The 20148-nt window shown below is 35.0% G+C and overlaps 1 protein-coding gene across 1 annotated transcript; it reads left to right on the top strand.

Moving 5' to 3' along the window:
* The first annotated feature begins 610 nt into the window (after window positions 1-610).
* Window positions 611-18890, top strand: RNF212 (ring finger protein 212). Its single transcript, XM_052681439.1, has 12 exons — window positions 611-832; window positions 2354-2415; window positions 5704-5778; window positions 8917-8973; window positions 11345-11403; window positions 12611-12675; window positions 12774-12843; window positions 13556-13601; window positions 14151-14214; window positions 15559-15628; window positions 16433-16629; window positions 17873-18890. Exons 1-12 carry the CDS (start codon window positions 721-723, stop codon window positions 17908-17910), a joined length of 915 nt encoding a protein of 304 aa, XP_052537399.1. The 5' UTR covers window positions 611-720; the 3' UTR covers window positions 17911-18890.
* Window positions 18891-20148: the final 1258 nt, after the last annotated feature.

Here is a 20148-nt window from a genome sequence, read left to right as displayed (position 1 = left end):
TATGTGAATTTTAGGAAGAAATCTTAACAACAGGGTCAGGCTTTGGCTGATACTTAGTGTAAGGCTCCTAATACACCCCAATAATAAATATAAATAACCTCACTCAAAATGCAATTATGCTTTTAAACCAAGGGCAAGCACCATGTCAGAACTCACAGAAGAGATGATTAAACTCTTCAGTATTATGTTTAACCACAAAGCAGCACTGAGACTTCACGTCTCAGTTAGAGAGCTCTTCATTCTTTCTTAGATTATTTTTTTTTTAATTTAATATCTTTGCTTCAGTGAAATGCTTTTGGTATCCTTCAAGATTCCTAACTAGATATGGAAAACAGAAGCTCAGTCGCAGCTCTCTGGGGGCAGCAGACTTCTTAAGGCTCCTATGCAGCCTCTGTGTGCGTGAGGAAGGCTCATGGCGAAGCGCCCACACAGAACCCTGCTGAGGCTCTGTCCCCTGTGGAAGGAGGGAGGAAACACAGAGAGCACCCTCTGTGTGGGCACCCTCTCAGGTTTGGTGGCAAGCGGCTGCGAAGCCCCTGTTATTGTGGAGTGAGGGTTAAATCCTTCTTCCCCCCCACTCTCCACAGAGGGTGGAGAAGGGGTGCAGCCAGCTCTCAGCTCAGGACAGATGGACGTGACAGAGGCAGGCCTGTAGGCCTCGCAGGGTGGGTGTCCACCTCACCCTCAGGCTCCTTGCAGCCTCTCCTGCCTTTCCACCCCATGGCCATCAGAGTATTTTGCAACTCCTGCTTCTGTGAGCCCCGCAAGGCCTCGCCAAGGTTTATCTTCACCAGCTGTGGCCATGTCATCTGTGAGCTCTGCCTCCAAAAAGGTAATGGCTGCCACAGGCCAGGCTTTCTGCTCCAGCCAGGCACTGCTGGCAGGCACATCTTTACCTTCCCCAAAGGCATTTCTACTCCCTGTAGAAAAAAGAAAGGCCTTTCCTTTTGTTGGCCTCCTGTTATTGATAAACCTTTTCAATTGCTGCCACTGATTAATTTGCAAAAGCAACCTGTGAAGGCCTCCAGGTGAATCTGGCTGGAGGTATTTGACTTTGAGAAAAAGCCTTAAGCACCTAAATAAAAATTGAGCCCAGATGCTTATAAGCCATGCCTGCACTATAAAAACAAAATAAGATAAGAATCTCCTCAATCTCATTTTGGAAAGGGCATGCTTTTTCATTAATGAGACAACAGTTTGTAAAATAAAGGATTTGTAATTCCAAGGCAGATTTTGCTACTAGTCTGAGGACGTTTTAAACATCAGTATTGTCAGTGAAATGCTACAAAAATTTCAGGAGGGTTAGGGGGATTGTAGGTGATGTTTTGAAGCTCTTATGTGCTACGCTCAGTTTCTGAGACATATTCTGGGAACCCTGTGGCGTTCTCCCATAAGGATATCTGGGAAGGATGTAGGGGAATAGAAAAGCTCCTTTTCAAAAGAAAAAAATTAATATTTTTTCCCCTCTTGGTCATATGAGATGCCTTACTTTTATTAAGCGTAGCAGAAAAAAGTGGTACGCCTTTGTTTCATAATTAAAAATAAGTCTTTCACCTAAAAGACTTTGCATTATTGCTATAGAAGAGAGAGGATATAAATATAACATGCTGGCTGATAGAACGTGCATCACGGGTTCTCTTTCTGTTATTCTAATTTGGCAAAAAACGTCTCTGAGACACCATTTTTTTTCTGAACTCAATGATAATGAAATGTTATCCTCTTTAAAGATGCTTAAGAACATTGATCTTAGACAGGGAGCATCTAATAAAATCATCAAATTTATCGTAGTCATATGCATTTACTAGAGGTAGTTTCTAATACATTTACAAATAATCAGAGACATTTAAAAGGTAATAAAATTTTAGAAAGGGATTTAAAAGGTGATTAATTTTTTCACAGAAAAGAAGAACAAGGAGAAATTATTAATTCTTTTAAGTTAAGGTTTCATATATTTTATCTATAGAGTAAGACTAAGCCTCAAACTAAGAAGTCATATATCTGGTTGGCTCTAATTCATTAGTGCACTTAAGCATGCACTTAATTAAACCAGGCAAGTAGTCCTATTTAAATCAAAGGAACTAAAAGTCACCTGCATTCACTGACACTAATGATATTCATAAAATCATTCACATGAATACTTATTTGCAGGATTAAGACATGATGATATTCACATACAATTGTGTGTACTGGGTTGCAGACTCGAAGTCTTTATTCTTGTTTATTTGAATTTCTTATATAACATCCACATTACTTCTATAAGCTTGAAACACAGGTTTAGGCAACAAATTCTATCAAAACTATATACAATATCTATTCCATTTGATGTATATTTTAAGTGTGTCTTTACTTACAGGCAAAAAAGATGAATGTTTGATCTGCAGAACTCCTTGTCGTACAGTATTCCTTTCAAAAGAGGTAAATGGAACTTTAGTACTATTATATTGCATTAATCTGTGGTTTGTTTAACAGCTAAATTATTTGCATTACAAAATACTTCCTTCTGTTTGCCAACTGTGACATGAATATTTATTGATGATAGCTTGGTAGCCTTGAATTCTTTTGCACTATTCTGCTTTTAGTTTTACAGATTTTCAAAGAAAAGTCTACATAGACTTTTTATGTCCTCTGATTCTGTTAGACTATAAATCACTCAGGCATTTTCAAGAAATGTGACTGGCTACTTTGTAACATCAGTAATCTGTCAAAATGTGAAAAATATTTGTACATCAGAGAAAGTGAACTGTAATGAATTCATTTGTGTAATGGACTCAAGAAAATTTGCATGCTGGCCCATTGACGTTTTCAAGTTTATTGGTCTTTTTCTCTTTATTTTCTCTTAAGCTTGTTTTCCTCGTGACCCTGTGAATATTAAATGAAATGGACTATTGAAAACAGTTATTCACAAGGCAATGAATAGCTTTTAGTTCTCTTGAGAAATCATTAGAAATATTTAATTTTCTCATTTCTCCCATGGAACCAGAAGATGTTTCTCCAAGAACCATCTTCTAAGCTGATTTCATAAGGGGGCTTTGAAAATATTCATATTTTCCTAGAGTGACATCTGGCTAAGAGACAAGAATGCCTTAGAAGTGTAGAAGAAAAGCACTCAAGGCATTCAATACAGTTAAAACAGCAGTCATATAAAGCTATAAGGCAATAATGCATGTGAACTAGAGGACATTTTGGGACTAACCATGAAGAGATGACCTTGGTGAAAAGCATGATTTCTCTATCTGTGTTTAAAATTGTGCTGATACATACATAAATACTAAAACCTGAAGAGGACAATGCCACCAAAAAGTAAATCATTGCAGCAAAGGAGTCAAATGCCAATATAATTAGAAAGAACAACAAACACCACAATCAAATAAACCAGAAAAGAAACGCAGAGAACCTCCAAAAGGAGGCATTTTAATAAGCCTTCATTATCGGCTTGCTTAGATGTAAGTTTTATTATCAGTTTCACTCATAGAATAATTTAGGTTGTTAGAGGACTCTGGAGGTCATCTTGTCCAGCCTCTTTCTCAAAACAAAGCTAAATTCTGGGTTAGATCTGCATTAAATTGCAGCATTTCAAATTGATAATTTAATGTAAATATACTGAAGGAATTTAAAAAATGCAATGGGTGTTTCGTTAGAACCTGCCATTGCTCTGGAGGACAGAAAGGCAAATTACCATATTCTTTAAAAAAAGGCATGAATGATGATTACTTAGCCTTGATTAAGAACAGATAAAATGATTGGAATGTTAATTAAAGATGCATAGAAAGAAGTCTTAAGGCTGTATAATTTAGGAATCTGGGTGGAAATATACCTGGAAACCTTTCTATGCTTGTGCTATGGCATTCTCAATGAGTAGGAATTCTTGTAAATGTGTTAACAGTCCTCACTAAATTGTATATTGCTGTAATCAACATCCACACATTAAATATTCTTATCTTTACATCAGTGCATGCCAGTCACCTTTCTGCTTCCCTCCTGTGGTCCTCACTTGCTCTTTCCAAGAGGATCATTAAGCTTTCTGATAAAACAAAATCTCACTGTTCATGATTTCAGAATATCTTGTTAACATCTGCTACTCCTCCATCAACAAATAATATTTAAAATGTTTTCTACTGTCCTTCATTTTAAAGAGTTTATAAATCAGCAATAAAGTTTATTTTTATTTCTTTCGGGATCAGAGACTCAAACCAAAGTTGTTGCTCTGCCAGAACTCTAAATAAATTTCTAGTGCCGTCCCCTATGAACACATCTTAAAGACTTCAAATATATTTTCACTGATACTTTGTCTTGCTTGTTTTTTATTTACTCTAATGCCTTAGATAGCTTAGACTGTACCATTGCTCTGTCAGCTTTTTTCTTTCTCATTCTGTCTGTTCACCAGGTGGAACTTTTTGAATGCTTTGGCTAATGTTAACCAAATTCAAAGGGCAGGGGATATTCAATTACTATTTATTTCCTCCCGTCTTTGAAAATTGGTGGCTGGGGAAAACAAGGAGAAGCAGTTTAGTTCCCCTGATGAGAGAAATGCAAGTTCATCTTAATCAGTAGGTAGAAGTGCATTTGGCAGCCACATGCACAGTGTTGGAGTAACAGTCTGTGCATGCTGTCCCTGCTCAGCTGGATTGCAGTACAGGACATGGCTGTAGCAGATATCAGAACGTGGGGAACAAAAGATAAAAATCTACAGCAAATTGTGGTTATTAATTTAACTTCTCACGTAATGATTTTTCATACACATGAGACTCATTTCTACAGATTGTAAAAAAAAAAAAAGAATACACGCTGAAGGCAGATTTGGGAAACGAACCTGTTACCTACTCATGGTTATCTGACCTGTGTTACACTATTTCTGGAGTAGATAAAAATGTTGTCTCTCTGTATGTTTGTGCATTCCCACATGGAGGAAAGCTTCCTTCTTTTGTTATTTCAATGTAATATTTCCAATTTAAGTGATAGCACTTATCTAATTTCTTGATAGCTCAGAAGAAGTGTTGATCCATTCATAGATGGCCTATTTCTTATTTATTTAAGTAATCCATCTTTCTTTCATTTTTCAAATTTTCAAACTTTCGGAGAGTCTGCAGAACTTGAAGTATTAATTTGTATTTTGCTGGCAATGGTTTTAGTGCTCTTCTACTGGTTTTTGAAAGGTGACTCCTTACATAACAAATGTCTATTTTCTGCTTATATCTTGTCTTACAAGTAGATGTGTCGGGATGGTTTTTGTTTCCAGTTTAGAAATAGATGTTTTCTTTATTTATTTGGACTAGATTTTTCATTTTGAAAAGCTATTTGCAGTTACGTTAGAAATCATGCAAGGTTCTCAGGTGAAGGAGCTGTGATCACTGATTGCTGCCACTCTAATATTTTAGCCTAGCACTCTAACCAGTGTAATTGTTTTGGGGATATGTTTTGTTTGTATTTTCTTATGTCCTCTGGAAATTTTTACTGTCTTTGTTGCAGTAAGTGTGTGAGCACTGCAGTTAGACAAAAGCACAAAGCCTTCCAGATATTTAATATAGATAGTAAACAAAACTGAGCTTGTTTTCAGTTTCTGTATTATCCTACTCCTGATCTGTCCATTTTTGATTTATCTACATTCTACATTATTCACTTTAAGGAGCACTTCACCAAATGTTTTGTATAATAGATCTTGCAAGAAGAAAGTACTAATCTTGCTATACTTTATTTTCCTGCTAGACAAGTCCTGAAATTCAGTCACTGTTCATGGGAATAGACACACTGTGCAAGAAATATTCAAAAGAAATAACACAGGTGAATCACCCTTCTTTTTAATTGTGTAAAATAATTAGAAACTTCTACTGCTTTTTTTGAAAGTAGGAAAAATACGTGAATGAATGCCTCACATTGTTTGACTGTTACTCTCCTTGTTTCTTTAATTTCACAGTTTTAAAGTTCTTAACAAAGCATAAATTGCTTATCATGCCCTTTGCTTATGTTTTCAAAATCTCTCTGCAGACCACTTGTTCTGGTTATTTCAATAATGTAAAATCACTTTCAGTGCCATGAAATGAAAAATGAAATCTTCACCAGGCCCAGATAATGTACGTTAATTTTAGGAATCCGCAGTTACATGGTCGAAACCTAAGCTGGCAAAAGCTCTGAAATGGATGCTGCCTTGTTTTTTTTACTTTTTTCTTTAACAAAGTAAGCAACTTTAACAATTTCCTGGTCTCAAAACCTAGATTTATTAAAAATAAGAACAATAAAAATAAGAACAATATGATTACTAAAAAAATAGATTACTAAAAGAAATACTTCCATAAAATCCAGACTGGACCCCATCCTTCAGGCTTAATTTCTGCTCCATGAACATAAGTAACTTTTTGGGTTAAGCAAATACAAATAAGCTCCCACTGCCTTTTCACCTTCTCCATATCTTCAGCCTGGCTTTGAGATTTCTCCTTGTCTCTCATGGAACATTTCATTGGCAGCTTCAGCCACTCTAGTCATACTGTAAGTAATGCATCCTCCCTGCACTGACCAGCAACTTTCATTGTTTTGTGCCAGTACCTGTTTGATCTTGTAGTGAGCTTACAGATCCAGCAGAAAAATAATAAAAGGAAAAATAAGGGAAAATCAACTTTTCTCGTCATCTTAGAAATCTCCTAATTGACAATGGTGATTATAGATTTGCTGTACTTCACAAACCTTTCCGAAGTTGAGCACAGTCCTTTCTCACAGCAATCCTCTTCCTGACACAAGGTAAACAAGAAGCCTTCCTCTGTCGTGTCAGACATACAATGTAGAAAGACAAGTAATTATTCTATAAACTGAACAAATCCAGGGGTCTGCATTATCAATCACATCTGAATGCAAACTTCTGTAACGTGCCAAAGAAAAGAAATGAGGGACATGATCTTGAAAGTTTAAGGTTGTTATTTTGGTAGTTTGAGATAACCTATAGGAAATAAATGGCCATGTAAAATCTGGAAAAAAATCAAGAATCGGTCGTAATTTCCACTGGCATCAAAGGCCGTAAAATAAGCTTGTTCTGTGTTAGAGCAAAGCATTTTATAATCTAGTAATTAATCACAACAGCTTGTGCTTAGGAAAGCATATGGGAACAAGGCTCCTATGTAGTGATTTGTCTTCAGAACAGGCTCCTACTGTCAAGCAATTTATGGCACAAAGATTTCTCAAGGTAGAGATGGTACCATGGATTTCAAAAGCTTTTCTTGTAATTGTCAAGTAGTTTTCTGAATATTTAGCATCTATCATATAATAGGATGTCTGCAAGTTGTACGCAATGTGATGAGTATTTCCTTTTTTGCATGTTTTATCTTGTGATCTGATTTCTTGCTATCATTTGATTTCTTGCATCCTGTGCAAGAGGAGAAGCAACAACTCCCAAGTACTCTGTGCTATTCATTAGTTTTAGGCTGCTAGCATATCCCATCTTCAGCTATCTCTTTGCCAGCAAAGAAGACTTGTAATCTATTCAGTCATTCTTTGTATTGCTGCTATTTAATACCTCTAATTTATCTGAATTGTTTCCAGAGCTACTATATCCTTTCTGAGATGGTAAGAAGACTCAGGGTACAGTATAATCATACACATTGACCCTGAAATGATGAAGCTGCCTATTGTTTTTAACCAAAAATTAGGAGGGTGCTTTGAGGTGACCTGATAGCGGCCTTTCAATATCTAAAGAGGAGCTACAGGAAAGAAGGGGACAGATGTTTTAACAGAGTCTGTTGTGATAGAACAAGGGGAATTGATTTCAATCTTAAAGTAGGTATGTTTAGGTTAGATGTAAGGAAAAAGTCTTTTACAATACAGGTGGTGAGGCACTGGAACAGGTTGCCCAGGGATGTGGTCAATGCCCTATCCCTGGAGACTTTTAAGGATCAGGGCCCTTACCAGGCCCTGGGCAATCTGATCTAGCTGTGAATATCCCTCCCTGTTCGTTGCAGAGAAATTGGACTAGGTGGCCTTTAAAGTTCCCTTCCAGCTCTAAAGGTTCTATGGTTCTATAATCTGACTGACTTTTTTTTACTTGCCTACTTATTAGCTTTAAAGAATTAAAAATTCTTAATTAGAATTTTAATTAGAAATTTAGTATGTGATGAATTCTGATTGTTCCCTTCTGAATATTTCTTTTATCAATTCTTCAGGAGATACTTCTCACCTTTTGATAAGTATCCAGTGGGAACCTCCTAGGATTTTGCACTGTGAATCAAAAGTAACAATTTCAGTTACCTACTCCACTATGGGTTTATCTTCTCCAAGTATTCTTGGCTGTCTCTAGCCCTGCATATTTTCTCTCTCTTAATATTCTTTCTCTTAATATGTCAGATTTTCTTTCTCTTAATATGTCAGAAGAAAGATTTATTAGTAAGCTTCTGCCTATTGTAATTTGTTCAACAAGCTCTTGTCCTGCTTTGATTGCATCTCTTTATTATTAATGTGTCGTGGTTTATGATCCTCATCTGGACACAACATGAAGTGCTTACACATCACCTGATAGTATGGCTAACAATTATTTTTTAATTAACAAGATAGTTTTACAAGGCAAGTGATAGTTGCCAGTAAGACACATTACTTTTTATGTTACCATTAATTTTATGTATTTGCTTAGCACTAATGAATAAGAAACACTACAAGTAAATTGTCTTTCCAATTTCTTTACATTATTATTGAACAGTGTTAAAATACAAATTCAGTGAAATAAATCTGCCAACTCTGCCAATCTGTACTAAATTAATCTTTCTAAGACTTTCCATATCTGATTTTGGACATGGCATGGTTTTTTTGGAAGAATGTTTAAACAGTTATATGAAGGATATGTTAAGTATTTATCAAAATAGAGAAAAATATACATTCTTTGGTGAGGCTACATAAATGTAATTAGTTGAAGCTAGATTTGATTGTGTCAAATTTTATTTTTAGATTTCAGAATTTCAAGAAAAAAATCGTAAACATTTGCTAGCATACCACAGAGAAAAGGTAAATCTAACTATGATTTTCTTATTTTTGTTTATTATGTTTGCCTTATTACTTTGTTCATGTTTTACAAAACGTATTCACTGTTTATTAGAATACTTAGGATCCTTTCTCAGCATTGTCTCCTTTCTGTCCTTACTGGAGGACCAACACTCCATATGTGTCCTAAGTGTGAAATGACAGAGGAAAACTCAGATACATCATGCAAGTGCTTTTTCCTGCCATCCTCCTCTGCATGGACTCCGGTTTCTGGGAAGAACTGAGTACTCACAAAAAGGATTCTCACACTTGCCTATCTTGTTTGTGGTCTCCTTCTTTCTTTCAGTACATCATCCTTGTCACATGCAACCAACTGCTCTCATGATCTAGATAAAAGTTTCTTTGTTGCTTTTTCTGCCAGTTTCAGACCCCAGAGTGCAGGTGTGTTATGTGTAGTATGGACACTTGGTGTTTATATTCCTGAAAATCTAACACCTGTATTCTTCTGGAACCCAGAAATACTGAAAACTGAATAGTTGTCTAACTTCTTTAAAGCATTTTGGTATTAAAACGATAAGTTCTAGAGAGTGGCAGGTACGCTATTCTTGATATTTGTGCTGGTCACTCTCTTAATCAAACCTGGCTTAAATTAGGAAAAACAAATTAAGGAGGAGTATTAAAAAACCTGTTCCTACATCCACATTTTGTCTTTAAAATGTTTTGCATCTGTATTTTCACATCTGTAAAAACATGCAATACCTCCCCCAAACAGTATGGTCTTGTAAAGATAAAGGAGGAAACGTTTTAAAGGTATTTTAAAAATATTCTGAGAAGCATGATAAGTTAACAAGAAGAGTTATAATTTGTCTTCAAATGAAAATATAAATAGTGTGAAGTAGTGGAGAATTAAAGCCACACAGGAAATTGAGGATAAAATACATATGCAGAATTGAAGCTATTGAATAAATTTTAACATGCTCCATAAAAAGTAATGTGTGATCATGTAATGAATAATCCTAAAAATGCACATAATAGGGAACCTATTTAATGTTCATTGAATTCTACTAGCTGGTAATGTTCTTTAATGGAGATTTTTTAGTCATATCTCTAGCACAATTAGAAATACTCTTCACATAAACTTATTACAAACAGATACTTCCATGAACTGAATACATTTTGAATCAGGAATAAAAGTATGGACATATCGTACTTGGTGTTTTGGAAATACTGTTATTGGTGTCTTCTTCTGGTAATCCTATATTAACTGCTCTATAAGTTTCGTATCATGGGATCATAGAATCATCTAGTTTGGAGACCGCCCATGCTTGAGCAACCACATATCCTTCTTGTAATGAGAGGCCAAAAACTGAACACCATATTTGAGGTGCGTTCTCAACAGTGGCTCATACAAAGAGGCTGGCCTCAATGTTTCTGAAGCAACCTCTGCTTGGCCACCTTAGCACACTGCTGACTCACGTTCAGCTGTATGTCAACCTGCATTCCCAGGTCTTTTTCCTCTAGGCAGCTTTTCCAGGCATTCTTCCCCTAGCCTATAGTGCTGTATGGGGCTGCAATTGAACACAGCCCATCTATGCAGCCTATCTAGTTCCTTCTGCAAAGCCTTCCTACCCTCAAGCAGATCTGTTAGAATCTACAAAATTAAAAGGTACACTCAATCAATCCCCTCATATCAATTCCCCCAAGCCATGAGCAGCCAGGTTCTCCAGGAAAATACCCTAAGACAAGTGTCAAATGTTTTACTGAAACAAGGTAAACAAAATTCATATATCCTTTCCTTCATCTAGTAAGCAGGTTATCTTGTCATTGAAGGAGATCAGGTTAGTCAGACAGACCTGCCTTTTTTTTCAAACTCATTCTGGCTTCTGATCACTTCCATTTGCCCTGTGATCCGCTCCACCAACTGCCATGGGATTGAGTCTAACAGGTCTGTAATTCTCTGAATCCCCCTCCCTGCCCTCTTGTAGGTTGGAATCACATTTGTTAACTTCCACTCAACAGAGTCCTCCCTGGTTATATGGAACTGCTGTTAAATTATTGAAAGCACCTTAGTGAGTATATCAGATACAGAAAAGAGAAAGAAAAATAGAAGAAAACTATTTTAGATGACTTTCTTAGTGTTCATTTATCCAGTATTATGCTTCTTAAGAAAAGATAAACGAAGTCTGTAGGTACTAAACAGCAGTTCATGTTTTTAGGACTGTCTGGGTAATGTGTCAGCTACAGATTTGCCCCCTTGTATCTAATAGCAGGAATGGCAGTGATAATCTAGATTAAAACCAAAAAGCACAACCTTTCAACGCTTTGGAATGCTGGCAGTGTAAAAGTGAAATTGTACATCATACAAAGACAGCTTGTTTAAATTTTTATGTCACAGAGAGTAAAGCTGGAAGAATCTCTGAGGAAAGCAAGGCAGCAACTGCATCAGATACAATGGTAAGAGGTTTAATGCAGCAGAAGTAAATGATTTTTGAAATCAGATTACAGTAGATTAAATTGATAAAACAATTTAAAATGCTTTTGTTGCCTTTTTCTCATATTGCAGAAATGGATTGAAAGTATTTTTTTCAAAAATAAATGAAAAGAGATTTCTGTCATCAGATCATCTTTTTTTTTTTTTCTTTTCTTTTCTTTTTTTCCCCTCCCCAACCACATTATTCAAGCCTATAAGGAAGAAATTGTTTTATTTTTAAATTCAGATCAGTGCTTATGCTAAAAGTCTTCAAAAACTTCTGGAAAAATACTTTGCCATGTTTGGTCTTCTTTAGAGTCGTTTGTGTATATTTAAAATATTTTCCCCCCTATGGATTCCTCTTCATCAAAGGAATCCTTCTCCATCTTGTCACGTTTATGATTATCAGTGAATCAGTGAAAACACCATTGATCTTTAATCTTTATTACTTTACTTTTATATTGTTTTTTCATTTTTAGTATAGACTTCTTTTGAGTCTGATATGCAAATAATACCTACTTATGCTTTCTTGTGGTACTTGGTGTAATATAACTGAAGAAAAACACCATTAGGAAGCTAGGTGGATTATCATAGTTTGTATATTTTAATCCACTGCCTTCTTTTACTTCTCTGCATGTCATGTAACTAGCACCTTGCTTATAACAACTATAGAGTTCTTCTGAATTCTCACAGAATACTATCAAGACAGCATGACCTAGGGGATCTCCTCATATGCTCAGCAGACCCGTTCCTCCTTTGTGCAGTTATTGGCAGAAGTATCAGTTTTACGTAGCTGCCAACATTTCCTTTGAAATTCAGATTGTTTTAAAGTTGGGTAAATGTATACATGCAAATGAAGATTTTTGACACAATTGCAGATCATAAGTTATTATATTTTAACATGTTGTTCCATGAAATGGCCATGTTGTTCCATACAATCTCATTGCATTAGACATCATAATGTTTTCTTAAATTTACCCTACTGAGCATGCAGTGACTAATGTGGACATTATGTAGAAAAGACGAACTTAATAGCTGCTCAGATATACTGCATATTTTGCTTCCTGGTAAGCAGTGTCATGTTAAAACCAGCTATTAATGTATAAAAAGTACTTTGATATTGACCAGCTAGAAATATGAGGTAACCAAACCATCCTTCAGTTTATATCCATGTTTCTTTTTCTCTTTTAGTATGAAACCTCCTCAGCAAGCTACTCAACTGCCATTTGCCAGTACAAGCAGAAATCCACTTTCCAGTAAGAAGCACAGGTTTAAGATATTAACAGTGGAATGCATATGAGTGAACATAACAATAATCTCATATTAATTTTTTAAAATTCTTTAATAATTTTAGTGCCTTCAAGAAGACTGAATGGGTATTCCTCATATTCTTGTCAACCTAGTCATCCTTCTACTTCTGAAACGTAGGTGCAAATCCTTAATTTTAAATGGAAATGTAAAGAATGACAATGTTGTAATATCTTATACCCCAAACAATGTCTTTCAGAGTTTAAAATGAGTATCTTTTTCTGATTTATTTGTTGTTTGTTTCTGCAAACTGTGGTGGTATAAAGGCACTGGGGATATCTATCCTAGAGTACATAATAGCTGGTTTTATAGATTGCCTTTGTACTCACTAGATGGCATGATGCACCTTATTCTGGAGATGTCTGTACAGACGATTGATTAATTGGTGAGCAACGAGAACTCCTCTGTTTAACTGTAGGGGAATATATAGGTGACTTGTACAGACAGCTATGTTTGCACTGTAGTTATTTAGATACGATGAACTTCAGCAAGGCATGCAATGCCTATTTAATTTTAAATAAATGGGACATACAGCTCACTCAAGCTAAAAGGTATCTGTATTTATTCATTAAAAAAAAAAATTCAAAATGCCCTTGTAGTGTTGACAAGTGACAAATAAGTGAGTATGATATAAAATAAATTTCTTGGCAGATATCTAAACCAACCTCAGTATCAGCTGATGGTGAGCTCTGGAACAGGTGCAGCATACTTATTATATGTGACATGTTACATTTTTAGTTATTAGTAAATTTTACATAATTTTAGTCATTGTAAAGAATGTGCTGTTTTTAATTTCAATGTCATATTTGTTTTCACATTTGTTGTAAGAATGGAGTCAATGGAGGTTGATCCTGTACCTTCACCAATGAGGAAAGTAAGTTTCTGTATATGTGTGTGTGTGTACTTATAAATACACATCTTCTTTGGTTTCTTCAACCCCATTACCACTGTAGAAAAAAGATCACTACTTCCCTGACTTCCATCCTCCTCAGCACCCCTGCCTGCCTCCAGTTCAGACCAATTTGTACTCACTTCAGCTAAGTAGAAGTTCCCCAAAACAGAATAAAAAAAAAAAAATGAGCCTCAACACTGTTTTTCTAGAATTCTTTTCTTCACGTATCACAGAATAGCTGAGGTTGGGATGGGACTCTAGAGGTTCTCTTCTCCAAATTCCTGTTCAAGCAGGGCCGCCAGCTGTCCCAAACAATGTCCAGGCAGCTTTGAAATTATTATAAACTTTGTCTCTCTAAAAACTGTAACTTAGTTCTGAGATTTTGCATTTTAGTGCCATGAACAAACTTGGAACTGGAGAATGCCAGAAATCTTCAGGTTTATAGTGCTCCGAACAGTAACACTCTTGCTTAAAATACATTGATGATGAATGCACTTATACACTGTAATTAATACTATATTTTTCTTTTAGCCTGAGACAATGACTGGTCCAGCAAGATTATCAGTTATAACTCCACCACAGGATGGACGCATGGGTAAGTGAGAAGAAAGTTGTTAACGGAACAAAATGTATCACTTTAAGGGAATTAATAAATTAAAATTGTTGCATTAGCACTTCACTGTCAAAATGTGAATTGTGTTGAGGTGTAAACAATTCATCATATCGAATTCAGCAGATGGGAAATGGTTAAAAATGGTGAACAGAATAGTTCTCCCACTACTTACCTTCTCTGTTCTGTTAATATATATATATATATACATATATTTTGTGACATTTACTGATTTATTCACAACCGGAGTCAACATGTCTAAAGAAAATACAGTAATGATGTGGTTGAACAAAACATACATACTTAAATATATGTTGTTGGCCTTCCAGTGGCCTTCCTGATTATGCTAGTTTGTATATAGTTACCAGAAACTGACATTGTCCAAAATATTATGCTAAAAATCACTTGAGGGAAGGAAGGAAACTAAACTGAAGTTAGAGAAATATTTTGTAACAAAATTAAAGCTTATTTTGTAAACAGAATTAAATCTGAAGAATTTAGATGAAGGATTTCTTCTCGTTTGTTAGGCATGCAATTATTATATTTAAGTTGAAGACATTTTACATGACTATGATATCTTTCCTTGGCTGTTAAGATCTTGGGTGGCTCTCCTAGGTAAATAAGACATAAATGACAGCCAATTGAAAATAGTGTGATTTCTTCAGGCTTTGTTTGTTTGTGAGGAATTTCCTAGAATTTCTAATGCTCTGCAGGTCTCCACCATTTCTGTGTCCCTCCCCTCCTCAGTATTACATTCAACACAGTTCTGCAATAGTTCATCCTCTGCAATTTTTGTTTAGCTTGGAGAAGAGAAGGCTCTGAGGAGACCTCATTGTGGCCTTCCAGTACTTGAAGGGAGCATATAAACAGGAGCCTGGTCTGGTAGTTGTTGACCCTGCACACGGCAGGGGGGCTGGAACTCAATGATCATTGTGGTCCTTTTCAACCCAGGCCATTCTGTGATTCTGTGATATGATTTATCTTACAACTGGCTTCAGCAGTTAGGAGAATCCATCTCCAGCTACATGCAGAGTGTACTTCAGTAAATGTCTTTTTTGAGCTAAATCCCTGCAAACGGTTTTTTTTTTAATTATTATTATTTTTAGGGTTATTTTAATTCTTTCTGACACAATAACTTCATTTTATCAGCCATTCCCAGGTATTTAATTTTCTATTGTAATTTTGCAGTGATTCTTATTCTTGAATAAACTGATCATGAATTTGTCCCAGATAATGCAATTAAGGTATTAATAATATTTTCCAAAATGATCTCCTAATTAAAGAGGATAATTCATTTTGGCTCTGTTGTAAAAAATGTAATTCTTACAGGTAGTGTATCCTACAGAAGTTCTCAGTCATCTGGAATAACATCAAGTCAAACTACAGCAGTATCTACCAGGTAATTAAAAACCTTTCAATGATGTTAACAGTCTCTTTAGTCTCAGACTGAAATTTATCTCTTGCCTAGCCTTTATAAATCTGTACATTGAAAGGCTATATTTTACATCTTAAGGAATGTTACTGTGTAACATTTGCATAGGCTACTAGCTGTCACCTATACTAAAGTTAATATTATTTGAATATTATATTTTGAAAGTACTTTCTTCAAAAATGTGCAGAGAGAATCTGAGTTCCTGTACCCGTGGACATCTGAAATCATGGCGCTTTTATACAAAGGGTAGTTAATTTCAACTAAGAATGTGGAATAAGTACTCTGCTTAATAACTCTTCTGAAAGTCAAGAATGTAAATGTAGTGTCTATGCAAGAGTTATTCTCTGATTAAACCAAACATCTTCATTGGGTGTGTCATGGGTCTTTTAATGTTTTTCATCTAAGTAGTGAAAATATCTTAATTTTTTAGAACTATCAGCATCAACAGAAGAAATATAAAATGGTTACAGAAGAAGATAGTCTTGTAGTCTGCAATCAAGCTCAGTGTGCCTCCTTAGCATAAATTTTAAATATATGCAACAGAATAATTCTTTTCTATCTCAGACTCTTGGATTAGAGCATTTATTTTCTTCTGCTTTTCACTTACATAAAAATCATGTCTATCTAAAAATCCGATGAGGAATCTGTAGAACACAAGAATACTTTGTATTTCCTATTGAGATATTAACAATATGAATTAGAAAAGTTTTGAAGTCTCTTGTTCTGTGACAGCAGTCTCAAATTTTATCCATTAATAATTTTCATTAATAGATCCACACCTATAGGACTACCACATAATGGATGTTCACTTATATCACCATCCGGATCACAAAACAGTAGGAGGGGATCCTGGTCTGCTTCTGATTTCAGAACTCCTCCATTGTATCAATTTACATTACCTTCACCACAGTCATCTGTAGCAAGACCTCCAATCACCATCTCTGGAATTCTACAAAGACAACATTTAGGCAAGTATCTAAGAAAATAACAACATTTAGCACTTTTTCCTGAAAGAAAGTCGGCACAATATGTGCTTGTGAATGACTTATTTACTGCAGAAGAGTAAATAATAAATTATGATTATTTAGCCTTAATCTTCAGTGCAACAAAGTATCTTGCTTCACCCAGAATAATATTTTAAGAGGTTTGAATTTGATCATTTCCACATTGCTTTCTAGTAAAATACCAATTCTAAACAATTTGGCAAATCTAATCATGCAGTCTTGAGTAAAGAGCAGACAATAGAAAACCTTTAGTGACACAAGTGCAGTGAATCAGTAGCAGTCATAGCAAGACTGAAATCATCAGCAGGAGTTCCTTAATAGAGCAGAATATTTGAGCTGACATATGAGAATGATGGGGAAAAAAAACCTGTCTATAATGAAAGGAATGAATAGGAAACAGATTCTGTACAAAAAACCCTGAAGTGCTGTAGAAAGTGAGTGACAGTGGATGTCTCTCTATATTCAGTGAAGAAAAAAAGGGAGCACAAAAGGAAATCACAGCATTTGTAAGGTGAGAAGTATTAGTGATCTGACCATTAGGAAAAAAAGGAAGATGCATTTAGTTTGGGAGGAAAGGCTTAGATGAAACTTGTAGTCATATCTACAAGCTGTTTTTCCCATATTCTAAACTATACAATATTCATTTATCTAATTATTACTTGCTACCCAATCACAGTCAGAAGGTGACATAAGTGAAAACTAATTTACATGTTCTAAAAAATTCTCTCATACTCAAATTATGAGTGCTTAATGAACTTGAATATGTCATAACTGCTTTAAATCTGGAATATCTGCATGTGAAATAATGCATAAGCCTTGCAGGTTCTATTTAAAAAACAGAGTAGATATCTACATTATTAAAATAAGCAGCTATGTGGAACTGAAGTACTGATTTTCTTTGAGCTATATGTTTTATAAATTTTCGAGCTAATTTAGTTCATAGACAGAACAACAATATTTACTTTGAACTTTCATTTCTGCAGCTGAAATTGAAATAGGACACATTCTTCAACAGAAAGATAAATATTTTATGTAAATAAAAAGGAGCATATTTAGATTCATAAAATGCTGCAAAAATCATAATCAAAATGTATCTTATATTTTAAACTTCTATTCATTTTTACTTTCCTTTTTCCCCAAATGATTTGCATGAATAAATTCTTCTTTAGAACTTACTAAAATATTTCTGTTTTTATTCCTATTCTAGGATCAGCTAGTTTTGGAGGACAAACAGCAGAAAGATAAGCAAAAATCCGTGATTTATTTTGTTCAGTAAGCATTTTGAAAAGCTGTGCACTGTTGTTGGATATCAAAGTGTTTGTAATTTCTATAAAATGTCAAAGTAGCATAAAACAACTATTATTCAGCATGAATAATGTATCTAAAACTTGCCAGTAAAATCTATAGTAACTTTAAGCAGGATTACAAAAGATTCTGGCTTTTTAAAGGAATTTTGGTTTAAAATATATTGTAAGAATTGTAAAAATAAATTGTTTTTGTTAATGAAGTGTTAAGACAAAAGAATGCTTTTATATTCAATGAGCTCTTCTTCCTGTAAATGCAGTGAACTGCAGCAGAACTGATCTTAAATAGTCGTGCCTGTACAGATGAACCCCTGTCCAAAAACTATTTTACTGTTAGACATTCAATCAAATAGACATTTGATTCCAAAATCCAAATTTGGGTTCTTATTCAAGAGATTACCTTTTGTTTGCACGGTAAGGAATATGGTTTGAGGGTAACCGTAGCCTAGTAGGCTCTTCAGAACTTGTAAGACAGTATCTATACAACATTCCAAGAAGCTTATAATTTGATTTAGGTAGCAATGCTGTCTTCTCAAAAATGCAATAAAATGGAAGAACTGGTTTGAAGAGATACATCATGCCAGAGGCTACCTTTCCTCTCATAGAATAGTGGATGAGTGCTCTGTCTGGAAGGTCCCAGACTGCCAACTCTCCCATTGAAATTCCCACCATTACTGTGTATGTCTGGATAAATTTTGCTGGACTGAATAACTGTTTTGTTTTATTTTTGCCTAACTTTAGCCCTATTTAAAAAATAGGAAAACTATAAGATACGTTTGAGACTAAGTCCAGCTAGTGAATGATACAACTTTTTTGGGGGTTAAAATGTTTTGTTTGACCTAAAAGCAAGTCTAAAATAGTAAAGAGAGTACAAAGGTGTTCTTCATTTTTGCTGCCTACTTAACTGTTTACTACACACACTTCAAGCATGCGACTTGAAAGAGAATAAAATGGATTGAGAAATAATTGGTTTGTGAATATCTATGGACCAGGAGCTTCTTCACCAATATTCAGATTTACATTTCACTTATTTCAGTGTGAAGTTCTTAAATCATGATTGCTTTAATTTTTTACCATGGGACAGTCTTTGTGTATTTTCTCCTCCTCAATGATCTTACACTTAAAATTTTCAGTGGGATTTCAAATCAAATTACCTTTCAAGCAATTTTCTGTTTGAAAGACTTAATTTTACAGTAGCATAGACATATAATGAGTGAAAGAGTAATCAAATTATCTAAGTTCTAACTCTTCTCTACTTGAAGATGAGCTAGAATAGCTTGAAAAAAATGAGGCCTGTAGAATACAGTTGCCAACTTCCATTATAAGCGTCCCTCAATGGCTTTCTATTTTTTTGTCTCACAAGAAGGTATTATTTATAATTTCCTTAATTTCTTCGATTTTCTATTGTATCTTATCTCACTGTGGAGTCATCACCCAGGGTCACAGTCAAAAGCATCTCAACATGTCAAGCAGAAATGCCTTTGAGTGACATTCAAGGCATCCCAGTTCATATGAAACAAGAAGTCCAAAACAAATTAAAAATATATAAATATAAGAATATACTAAAAAGAAAAGCAAAAACACAACAGTTTCCTCCATCTGACAGTAAGCACAAAAGTCACTGTGTTCAGCTCACAGGTATCCATCTTCACTGATATTTTTTTGCTTTGGAGATGAATTATGCTCGTCTACTTAAAGAAAATTTGCAGTACACTAATGATACACCAGAGGGTGCTAACTTACCTCTAAACAGTTTTAGTTGTATCACTCATTTGGGTAAGTGGAGTTCCTACATTAGCTTTTACAATTTGGGATTTTTATAGAAAAGCAAAAGATAATACAAAGAAGTGCAATAAAGTGATGTTTGAGTTTGAAGATAAAATTTCAGAAAAGCATCTGAATATGAAACAAAAGAGGAGGATTGAATGTTAAAACAATAATTCAGATAGAGTATTTAAAAAACTTCAGAAAAAATATTAGAAGCAGAGATTAGTCATGTGGAGTTACAACGGTGGTCTGAAGGAAGAAATTACTTAGACCTAATACTGGGAAATGGAGCAGAGTACTTTGGCAATGTGCTAGTTTCTGAGGATAGGGTCAATGCACCCTCACAGTGGTTACTCAACACTTCTGAGAGAAGACAGCGTGGTGTATAGCTTTGAAAAACACAGAGGCTGAG

Source organism: Tympanuchus pallidicinctus, unplaced genomic scaffold, assembly GCF_026119805.1.
Source record: "Tympanuchus pallidicinctus isolate F22 unplaced genomic scaffold, pur_lepc_1.0 scaffold2, whole genome shotgun sequence".
Taxonomy (NCBI): Eukaryota; Metazoa; Chordata; class Aves; order Galliformes; family Phasianidae; genus Tympanuchus; species Tympanuchus pallidicinctus.
This window is presented reverse-complemented; position numbering and strand designations above follow the sequence as displayed.